The sequence below is a fragment of the Schistocerca gregaria genome, chromosome 4 (genome assembly GCF_023897955.1).
Source record: "Schistocerca gregaria isolate iqSchGreg1 chromosome 4, iqSchGreg1.2, whole genome shotgun sequence".
In the NCBI taxonomy this organism is placed as follows: Eukaryota; Metazoa; Arthropoda; class Insecta; order Orthoptera; family Acrididae; genus Schistocerca; species Schistocerca gregaria.
In genome coordinates, this window is record NC_064923.1 from 774,382,628 (window position 1) to 774,394,982 (window position 12,355).

At 37.9% G+C, this 12,355-nt stretch overlaps 1 protein-coding gene across 1 annotated transcript in view; it reads right to left on the bottom strand.

Annotated features, from left to right (window-relative positions):
- Window positions 1–12,355, bottom strand: part of LOC126266642 (nuclear pore complex protein Nup155) — a 223,436-nt gene that overhangs the window by 61,087 nt on the left and 149,994 nt on the right. Inside the window, exon 18 of the mRNA XM_049971033.1 lies at window positions 1,133–1,329. Within this exon, the coding sequence (XP_049826990.1) occupies window positions 1,133–1,329 (197 nt within the window). The remainder of the gene's footprint in view (window positions 1–1,132; window positions 1,330–12,355) is intronic.

Below are 12,355 nucleotides of genomic sequence, written 5' to 3' on the forward strand. Positions count from 1 at the left end.
AACACTGGAGCAGTACTTAGCAGTGGGTTGCACTAAGGCACTATACATGGCCTCCTTTGCAGATGTACTGGATTTCTAGAATACATCACCTTCTCAAAAATTTTGGGAAATGGTGTCAGTAGTGAAACCAAATTTTATTTACGAGTGTGTCCATGAATTGAAACCAATTCTCTACTGAGATACTATATGCTATGATCAAAGATCAAAGTGTGACCCTAGATTGGTTAAATATTGTCCTGCGAGCGAGCGAGAGAGCGAGAGCGAGAGAGAGAGCGAACTCGCTCAGACTGCAAAATGATATCACTACTTTTGAACAAATTGCGTGATTAAATATTCATTAATTATCAATGGTTATTTTAATAGACAAAAGTACTTATCAGATAACAGATTAATCTGCGAACTTACATTTGGAAAAATGATTACTAGAAAAGGAACTGAGTAAGGGCTGGGGGCGGATGCATTATAAAAAAATTAAACGGAAACACAAGCATTTATCAGACTCTGACAACAGTACCACACAGTATCCTACCGAAATAAGATATACTGGAAAATGCCAAAAACCATTTTCTGTGGGAGCTGGTCTATTCATTTAAGATTCCATGCTGATTACCATTAAAATGAGAGTAATCTCAAGTTTTACATAATGTCCAAGTCTAAGCCTTTAGGCTATCATTAAGGAGATTTTTTCAAAACCTAAAGAAAACCAAATTCAATTAAAATTGTTTAAAAAACATCTATTTTGCAACTCTGTTTGACTATTACCATCTGTTTTGTATGCTTTGTGAGGTTCTCATATATCTAAATATCTTCCAAGGTAGTGATGATTTTTTCCTATATTATTTCTGTAGTATGTTACTTGAAATATCACGAACAAAGCTTCAAAACAGGCAAAGCCAATGCTGCAAAATTTCAAACCACCACTTCATAATTAATTCTCAAGTCAGTGTTCTATACCATTCTTCGAATGTGCCAGCTATCAAAGAACACGACTATATAACAAGTACTAGTTTTAGTTACACCATGAAACTACTGCAAATTATTACACGGGAGAAAATGCACAAACTTCCTCGTATCACGTTTCTATGAATAGTGTTTCTGCACAAATAACTGAAAGTTTTCTCTTTTTCCTTACCTTTCAACATAAGCACGATATCCTTCTTCATCACCTGGGGGTTCACCATTCTTGTAAAAGTATTCTCCAAGTTTTTTTGGATCACCTTTTGCTGCACACACAGCACACAAGTCTAGAATACCCTCATAATACTGAGCTCCCAGGAACCACTGGCATATCAGTGGCAGGTTTACTTGTGGAGCAACCTTCAAACACAGCTACAAAAGTAGACTTGTTAGTACAAGCAAATGGCAACATGCATTACTTGCGTAATGTGGGCAGGAAAGTCACATGTACTAATTTAATGATTATTGGCAATAACAGATGGGGAACAAACAGTACAAAAATCAGAACAATCTTTTAGCCAAGTAACTGGAGCTTATAACAATAAGATTTAATGATGCTATATCATAAAACACATGTTACCTTAACAAACAAAATTTATTTTTCCATCAGAGGTGCTCTGTACACATCAGTAATGAACATTCAAACTAAATAATAATTTTTTGAATCTAATAATATCACTGAACTACAAACAGATGGTTCAAATGGCTCTGAGCACTATGGGACTTAACATCTATGGTCATCAGTCTCCTAGAACTTAGAACTACTTAAACCTAACTAACCTAAGGACATCACACAACACCCAGCCACCATGAGGCAGAGAAAATCCCTGACCCTGCCAGGAATCGAACCCGGGAACCCGGGTGTGGGAAGCGGGAACGCTACCGTACAAACAGATCCCACCCAAAAGTACAAAGAGAAGCTGAAAATACTACTTAAAAACTGCAATTTTCTACTGACCAGTAGTGAAGTTCAGTACTGTTTTACAATGAACTCCCAGGGCCCTAGGTTAAGATCTCAGCCAAAGATTCACAAAATTGGTTGTCCCAAATGTCCAGTTGTAAATGCAATAAACAACCCAGGATCAAAATTACCAGAAACTTATGATATACTGAAGAAAAATTACACCTCTTAAAACAGCTTTTCAATTAACAACAGACTTGAGTTAATCAACTACATTAAAGATCTAACTGTGCCAGACAGAGCAACATTTGCCTCCTTTGACATAGTAAACCTCTACACCAATATCCGCTGGAAAGACACTCTCACAATAATACAAAAGAAACTAATCAAATACAAAAAGCTAAGCAACGCAGAAATTTATGAACTCATGATGTTGCTTGAATTAGTTCTCTCACATATGGTAACCATTTTTCATTAAATGGCAAATTTTACATGCAAAACAATGGTCTGGCAATGGGTAGCAGCCTTGCACGCTTGCTTGCTGACATATTTATAGATAATCTGGAACAAAACTTAGTAACACACCCACAATTTATTGACAAAATTCTGTAACATAAAATATATGTGGATGACACAATAAGACTTTTCAATGATCCAAAAGAAGAACTAAATAACCTAGCAGATGAAATGAATAAAATGCACTTAAATATTAAATTCACAGCTGAACACCAGACCACCGAAGGAATTAACTTCCTTGACCTGACTAATTCCACTCACAATAACAAGCACACCTTCCAAATACACAGAAAACCCACTACCAGTGATGTTACCATTGGCAATACCGCATGCCAACCAAACCAACATAAAACTGCTTTTTTTCAGGTCATCTGTAAATGTATGCTCCTCATCCCTATCAGTGAAGAAGATGCATGTAAAGAAATGAGCATACTTATAGCCCGAAATAATGGTTATAATGCCTCTTTGATAAACATCCTTTTTGAAAAAATCCAAAGTAAGCTCAAGCAAACACCATCACCATTACCATTAGAAACTACGAAAGAAATGCCAAAGTTTGTCTGTCTTCTATTCCTTTTCAAAGTGTCATATAAATTGCAAATCTTTTCAGACCGCACAAGATAAAAATATCCTTCCACATTGACAATAAAGTAAAAAAATAAAATTGTTCACAATTATAAATCCACTAGAGATTGGCAGAAAAATTCTAGCATATAGAAACTCACAGGCTCCTGTTCTTCCTTCTCTATAGGCCAAACAGGGAGAAATTTTGCAACCCACTACAAAGAACATATGGATGCCCTTCGACTCAAAACTTAGGTAGTCCAGTTTTGCATCACGTTTCTTATCATGAACACTCTGTTGATGATATCAATGACAGTCTTTCTGTGCTACACATCGCTGAGAAAGGACTACAGATGGACCTCCTTGAACAATTAGGAATTTTCACCCACAAACTGAAATCACCCCAAAAAGTACTGAATGAACAGACTGAGTCTCTCTCTCTCTCTCTCTCTCTCTCTCTCTCTCTCTCTCTCTCTCACACACACACACACACACACACACACACACACACACCACAAGCGAACACACTATACACGCACAACTGCTAGTTCCAGCATCTCACGCTCTATTTGCAAGGAGCCATTAAAATAACAGCTTTTGTAAATATCAGAAATAATAGTATAACAATAATTACACTTCCAAAGTATGTTACATTTAATGTATCCACTTTATACATTTATTACTTTATAGCTAATAAGCCTGTTTATATCACGAAAGACTTTCATTTTGCATTTAAATCATTTTTCTACAGTGTTCTTAATTTTGTTGCTTGCCGGGAGTAATTCTATGTTGTCCTAGTGTTGTCATCATGTACATCAATGCAAGAGCCAGTCCTGAGGAAACTCTACTACCTGGTGAGCAAGATGTATGAAATAGGCGAAATACCCTCAGACTTCAAGAAGAATATAATAATTCCAATCCCAAAGAAAGCAGGTGTTGACAGATGTGAAAATTACCGAACTATCAGTTTAATAAGCCACAGCTGCAAAATACTAACGCGCATTCTTTACAGACGAATGGAAAAACTAGTAGAAGCCGACCTTGGGGGAAGATCAGTTTGGATTCCGTAGAAATACTGGAACACGTGAGGTAATACTGACCTTACGACTTATCTTAGAAGAAAGATTAAGGAAAGGCCCTACATTTCTAGCATTTGTAGACTTGGAGAAAGCTTTTGACAATGTTGATTGGAATACTCTCTTTCAAATGCTAAATTTGGCTGGGGTAAAATACAGGGAGCGAAAGGCTATTTACAATTTGTACAGAAACCAGATGGCAGTTATGAGTCGAGGGACATGAAAAGGAAGCAGTTGTTGGGAAGGGAGTAAGACAGGGTTGTAGCCTCTCCCCGATGTTATTCAATCTGTATATTGAGCAAGCAGTAAAGGAAACAAAAGAAAAATTCGAAGTAGGTATTAAAATCCATGAAGAAGAAATTAAACTTTGGGGTTCGCTGATGACACTGTAATTCTGTCAGAGACAGCAAAGGACTTGGAAGAGCAGTTGAATGGAATGGATAGTGCCTTGAAAGGAGGGTATAAGATGAACATCAACAAAAGCAAAATGAGGATAATGGAATGTAGTCGAATTAAGTCGGGTGATGCTGAGGGAATTAGATTAGGAATTGAGACACATAAGTGGTAAAGGAGTTTTGCTATTTGGGGAGCAAAATAACTGATGATGGTTGGAGTAGAGAGGATATAAAATGTAGACTGGCAATGGCAAGGAAAGAGTTTCTGAAGAACAGAAATTTGTTAACAGCGAGTATAGATTTAAGTGTCCGGAAGACATTCCTGGAAGTATTTGTATGGAATGTAGCCATGTATGGAAGTGAAACATGGACGATATATAGTTTGGACAAGAAGAGAATAGAAGCTTTCGAAATGTGGTGCTACAGAAGAATGCTGAAGATTAGGTGGGTAGATCACGTAACTGATGAGGAAGTATTGAATAGGATTGGGGAGAAGAGAAGTTTGTGGCACAACTTGACCAGAAGAAGGGATCGAATGGTAGGACATGTTCTGAGGCATCAAGGGATCACCAATTTAGTATTGGAGGGCAGCGTGGAGGGTAAAAATCATAGAGGGAGACCAAGAAATGAATGCACTAAGCAGATTCAGAAGGATGTAGGTTGCAGTAGGTACTGGGAGATGAAGAAGCTTGCACAAGAGAGAGTAGCATGGAGAGCTGCATCACACCAGTCTCAGGACTGAAGACCACAACAACAACAACAACAACAACAACAACAACAACAACAACATACTCATCTGACCAGAAATCCTTGTCTTTCCACTTCACTTACCTGACCCTTACTATATCTAGATTGAGCCTTTTCATTTCCCTTATCAGATTTTCTAGTTTCCCTACCACTGTTTAAGCTTCTGACATTCCATACCCCGACTCACAGAAAGTTATTCTTTTTTTTTGATTATTCAGTCTTTTTCTCATCGTAACCTCCCCCTTGGCAGTCCCCTCCCACACATCCGAATGGTGGACTATTCTGGAATCTTTTGCTAATAGAGAAATCTTCATGACACTTCTTCAATTACAGGCCACGTGTCCTGTGGATACACGTTATGTGTCTTTAATCTAGTTGGTTCCATTGCCTTCTGCATCCTCATGCCACTGATCATTGCTGATTCTTCTGCCTTTAGCGGCAGTTTCCCATTCCTAGGACTAGAGAGTGCCATGGACCTCTGTCCGATCCTCCGCCCTCTTTGACAAGGCCCTTGGCAGAATAAGGGTGAATTCTTATGCTGGAAGTTTTCGGCCGACAATGCTGATTAATATTCAAAATTTAAGCAGTGGCAGGATTCGAACCTGGGACGAAAACATTTTGAACGTGAATTAAAGATGCAGACCTCTGGTGCTAAACCTATAAAAACTAGCAACTGATGGATATTTATAGGCTCTACAACTTTCTAGTTAAACTTTTTTTATCATAGATACAGTTTTTTTCACTTATATAAGAAAAACTGCTTGTTGCAACTTTGCGGATTCTTTGGCCATGTCTGCCATTTGGGATTGAGTTCCTAGAAAAAAGGAACTCTATTTACAATTTAATTTCTTATACAATCATTTTTCCGTTTTCAGGCCATAATTTTTGCAATTATTTCTTCTGACTAAAGGACAGTTCTATCATCTGGCATGCCAAGGGAGGAAGGAGACAGGGACATCTTGTCACTTATGCATACACAATGCAAATGTCTGTGGAGAGGACACTGGCGCCATTGCAAAGTGGGTTGCAATGTGTCCATTAAGACCTGATGCATCAGCACCGAGAAAATCCTGTAGGAAGATACAATGCATGATTGCGCATCTTCAGCAACTCAGAAGACTATGGAGACCGACTCACATCTGCAATGAAGAGGCGTATGTTTTCAAGTGTGAGACATAGCACATTTACTTAGCAAGCCATAGCATGAAGTCACTTAAAAGCAGTAAGGTGAGTCTGTGACAGGTGCCACTTTAAACACTGAATAACTCTTGCGATTTTTTTACTCTGCCATGGCAGGTGACGGAACAGACCTATAGAAAAAAGGAATAGCACTACCAGCAAAATGGGTGATCAAATAAGGAGACACTCTGCACAGCCTCATCGATGGAATCTGACAGTGGAGAAGGTAACAGCACAGGCATGCAACTGACAGTTGGCTCTTCGAAGCACCCACCGTGGTACTAAGTCATACAAGCAGTTGCAAGGACATGACAGGGATCATCAGAAAGTGATGACTGTCACAAAGATCATCATGTAATGACAACTGTAGCAAAGCCATGAGATTGGTGGAAGCGATCGTTAGCTAACGGCTGAAAATGTGACATGGGCGGCACTGTGGTGTAGTCGAGACAAAGTGGTACTGGATAGCTGAACAGATACAGGTGCCTTCACCTTAGCCATTCACTCGCAAAAAGTTAGTCATCATGTACAGGTGCAACATGAAACCTTACGTCCCACCACCCTTGGTGTGCTTCTGATGCTTACTCCTCCGTCATGAGTCATCCTCCTGCAAGGCGACCCCCAATTCAATAACTGCGAACTATCACTCCCCAAAGATAGTCTTTGTCTACAACCACTTTTGGGTGCCGATTGCAAAACACCTCTGTTGTTCACCAGTTTGCCCAGTCCTAAAGAAAGAAAATAAAATACAGGTATATAAAGCTATATACTGCCTATTGTACACTGAGGCCCGATAAAATAGTAGTGTGTACGTCCTGTAGATTAGATTAGTACTTGTTCCATAGATCATGAATACGACACTTCGTAATGATGTGGAACGTATCAGGTTAATAAAAGGTGTCTATACAAGATACATTACACTATTTTTTTTTTTTGGGGGGGGGGGGGGGGGAGGGGGGGATGGTGGCTGGGGAAATTATCCACTTACTATATCCAAAAATTCATCTAATGAGTAGAAGGAGTTGCCATTAAGAAATTCTTTTAATTTCCTTTTAAATGTTATATGGCTATCTGTCAGATTTATGATGCTATTAGGTAAGTGACCAAAGACTTTTGTGGCAGCATAATTTACCCCCTTCGGATTGTTAATAACAAATGTCATAAGTGAATATATATATATATATATTTACAAAGTGTCTGCAGGATGATCTTGGATGAGCTCCAGCATTTATTCTGATTACACACTTTTGTCCAATGAACACACTTTTACTTAACGATGAGTTACTCCACAATATGATGCCATACGAAAGCAAAGAATGAAAACAGGCGTGGTAAGCTAATTTCATACACAGAACTTGTTGAATTTATGGAACACCTTTAGCTAACCCTAAGTTACAACTACTTCACTTTTAATGGCAGCATATATTAACAACCAGATGGCCTAGCAATGGGATCATGTATATCTGGTACTATAGCTGACATATGCATAAATCACTCAGGACAAAAATTATTTATCAGCCAAGAACCTTGCCTCAAGAAAATTGAATTTTATAGGAGATACGTAGATGACACACTACTGTTAGTGAAAGGGATATGAAAGACATCACAGACATTCTAAATTACTTCAATAATCTACATGAGAAAATTAAATTTACAGTGGAACAGTAATAAAATAAAAGCATCAACTTTCTGAACCTAAATATTACAAGACACAACAAAACATTCACATTTAGAATTCATAGGAAAAACACAATGACTGACACCACAACTCTTGCTACTTCATCTCGCCCAATTACCCATAAAGATGCAGCATACGGGTCAATGTTACATAGGGCAACTAAAATACCATTGAACCAAGAAAACATGCAACAAGAAATAAACACAGTGAAGATGATTGCAGTTGCCAATGGATACAATGCTTTCATGGTTGACAATCCTAGACCAAGTAACCAGGCACAAACTGCACCACAGAAGAAAAAGAGAAAAACAAATGCATATCTAGTATCCCATACATTGACAATGTATCACAGAAGATTGCAAATATTTTCAAAAATCACAACATAAAAATTGGGTTTTCCACATCTAATAAACTACAGCAAAAACTAGTACACAATATAAACTGTAAGCATAATCCAAACTCAGACTCTGGAATATACAAGGTCACATGCCAGGAGTGCTCCATGTTCTACCTAGGACAGACAGGCCAAAATTTCAATACCAGGTACACAGAGCACATAAAAGCCTACAAACACAACAGACACGATATATCAACCATAGCAACACATGTATAGAATATAGGACACCTATTTGGAAAAATAGTGCAAAATGACAAAGTACTTCACCGGCTAAATAAAGGACATAAAATGGATTTGCTAGAAGAACTGGAGATATATTCACATTACAGAAAATATGAAGATAAAATATTACACAAAAAACTTAAAAGTGTATCAGCAAATTTCTTCAGATGTTTTGATAGCATACTTAAATAAAAATAGTAATACATAGAAATAAGCACAATTGTAAAACAGACTTACGTAAATTATTATCCAAATTGTTAAGGTACATAACCTTTGTACAAAAGCATATTATACTCCGTGGAAGACCTATAATGTCATCTCTGTTGACTACTTTTAAGAACATCTGTGTCACTATTCCGTTTATGTAAAATGTTTGCAATGTTTAAAAGTGTACAACAAGTTGTGTGTGATGTTTAGTGTGTGCGAGACTCTGCACAAATGGACCATAAGGAAACCGTAAGTACAAATTATTCTAAATTTCGCCACTAACTTCACAAAAAGATTGACAAGCAACTAAAAATCGCCTGTTTCTTATACATTGCAGGAAAGTCAACAAAATAAAGCAGAATCTCTCACATCGACATCATCACATAGGAATGACAAACACAAAAAACACACTTGAAAATGGGAATCATTTCCCGAAATGCATTGTGTGAAAAATAAAGAAAATCGTGACTGGTAGCAGACGATTTATTTATAAACACACTTATTGTTTGCACAGTCGCAAGCTTTCAGCACCGTTTATAATGGATCACATCGGATACATACATACATACATTGGTAATCCACTGAGCCTCGATTTAAAAGCAAATTTCATAGTAAATTTCCTCAAGTGAGGATGAGGATCAGAGCACCAACTGAATGTCAATGTATTTAAGTTGTCAACTAGCTCATAGCACAGGTATTCACAGCGATGGGCCTTTGTGCAGGAGCAGGAGCAGGAGCTACACCCTCGACAACTGGACAAGGTCAATTTACATAACTTTCATGACAACAATATCTGCATTAACAATGGTGAACAGAGGAGTGTCAGATTGATGCACTGCAGGTTTGGTACTAGTTGTATAGTAATTTTTTAAAATTTTTGTTGACATCTAAGTGTGTTGGAGTATATGACAAAGTAAGGATGAAGACTGGTAAATTTAAAGTAGACACTGTTTTATCGCTGCAAAATTACCATATGACACACCTATACCGCGGAATGATCTAAGTCGTTGCAACAAGTTGAGACTAAACTAGTTACACCTATAAGTGAACTGTATGACAAGGCTAATAAGGAGGTGAATCTGATTGCCTTAAGCTTCACCCATAATGCTTTTTTTTTTTTTTTTAAATGATAAATGGCTGCAGTACCAGTGTTATAGAATTTACTTCTGATGTGTCAAAGTCCTGCATCATTACAGAAATGGCAGGCTGTGAAAATAACAAATTGTTGCAACAGTTCTAAATGCCCATTTAGTTCAAGAGATTATTGCAAAAAGTGTTACGTAAATAAATATGGCTCGTGCAAAATGGTAAATCTACAATAAGTGATTACACCCTTAAAGATGATGCATTTAAATGTACACATGATCATTGTGGAACAAGACATCATATTCGCACGTTTGTGATGACAAAATTTGTATTAAAAATTTTCACGGTAAGTCTCTACAACATCAAAGGGTTGTCCAGCTATAATTTTTATATTCACAATATAATCTAATAAAAGAAAATAAATAGAGCAAAAGATCATAAATCGAGCAAGTACAATGGCAGGTTTAAATGACAGTTATAATATGAAAACTGTAGAACTTAATCATGAGCTCACAGAAACAATTTATGAATTTTTGCGTTTAAGGTGATGAAAGACAGAGGTGGATAGGTATGACAAGAAGTAAATATAAGAGTAAGAATGGTCTGTCATGCTTTGATAGTGTAAATAAGGTTTTCAGAGGCAAAATTCTAATACTACTTAAATGAAAAGTTTATCATCATTGCAGCTAGAAAGTCAACAATGGAGGGACGCTTGTTGAGAATTACTGGCTGAAACTTGAAAACTAATTTGTCAAAGAACAGACTTAAATAAATGATGTAATTATGACTGGAATAAAAAGGAGATGGGCAAGACATGTAGACAGGTAGGTAGATGGACAAGGATGTTCTTCGCTGGATTCCAAGCCTAAAAAAAAAAAAAATGGATTGATGGGGGTTAAAGGAACCAGACTACAAGGTCATAAACCCCTCGATCCTACATGCATCAATCCAGGAATAGTCATCAGAGAGGAATAACACAGACGACAAATCCTGATGAATAGAGTTGCAACTGGGAAGCAATAAACCCAAGAGAAAGAACCAAATAGGAGAGAGGAAAGGGTGAGAAGGAGTAATGTATGAAAGTTGCTCTGTCCAAAAAGCATCTGGAACCCCCATGTTATGCAATGAGAGATGCACCCTATGCATCTCACTGGTATTACTTCACCTTCTGTTACCATAAGAAAACTAACAATGTGGAGAAATTCATTAAATCTCAGAAAGAGAAAGATGACGAGACATTAAAACACTGAAAAATGTAGAAGAATAAGAAGAATAAATGGACCATGGAGCAAGTACAGCCATGGGGACCTAAGGGTCAGAACAGGCAGCAGTGCACCCTTCCAGTCCCTCAAGTGTTCGATGAAGTCAATGTGCGGTACCTCAGAGTAAGTTGCTATAACTGCCTTCACAAGTAAAACATAAACCAAATCAGCCACTTTGGTGCTGTATGCTAGTACCAAAGGCAGTATGTCAGCAAGTTTAAGATTTCACCGTAAGGCAGCGAACTTAAGGCAGTCCAGCAGAATGCGGGCCACTGTCAAACGGGCACCACACTTACAATGGGATGGATCCTCACATCATACAATGTGGCTGTGTGGCAACCACCAAGTGTGGCCAATGTGAAGCTGACAGAATGGTAGACATGTTGCGAGAAGCACAAACTGAAGACCACATGGTCATAGTACCATTTACTGTCAGCAGTTTGTTCGAAGAAACCAGGGCACGTCATTCCATGTTCCAATTATTAACTGACCAAAGGTCCAGTTCCAGTGCCTCATCTCCAAAGTCAGCATCTTGGAAGCTAACTTGGCCAACCGCTCAGCATGTTCATTCCCTGGGTCCTAATGTGACCAAGGGTCGAGACGAAGACTACCGACTGCCCAGCTTGATGGAGATTAGAAAGTGGATCCTGGATAGCCACAACCAATGGGTGTCGGTAGGAGTACTGGTCAACGGACTGAAGACTACTCAAGGAGTCACTGCTTGGTTTAGTTTATTATGTCATGTTCCGTAGACAATTTTCACGACTATTTTCACGATACGATGTGGAACAAGTCGGATTATTTACACACACACACACACACACACACACACACACACACACACACACACACACACACACAAATAGTACTAATACTAATATTACTGAAATTTTTAGTTCCACACATGCAAATACATGAGGCACCTTTTTTTACCAGTTCTGACCCAGAAACTTGTCCATGGAATAGAAGGAGTTGTCCAAAAGAAATGATTTTAAGCTAGATTTAAAACTTGATCTGCTACCTGCCAGACACTTTATGTTGTTGAACAAACGATCATTGTTCTTCATGAATTGAGATGGGTTATTTATAACAAATTTCATTAGTGAATATGTGTACTCTAATGGTGCAATTAAAATATGTAACTCCTTGAATAGATGCCTACATGACA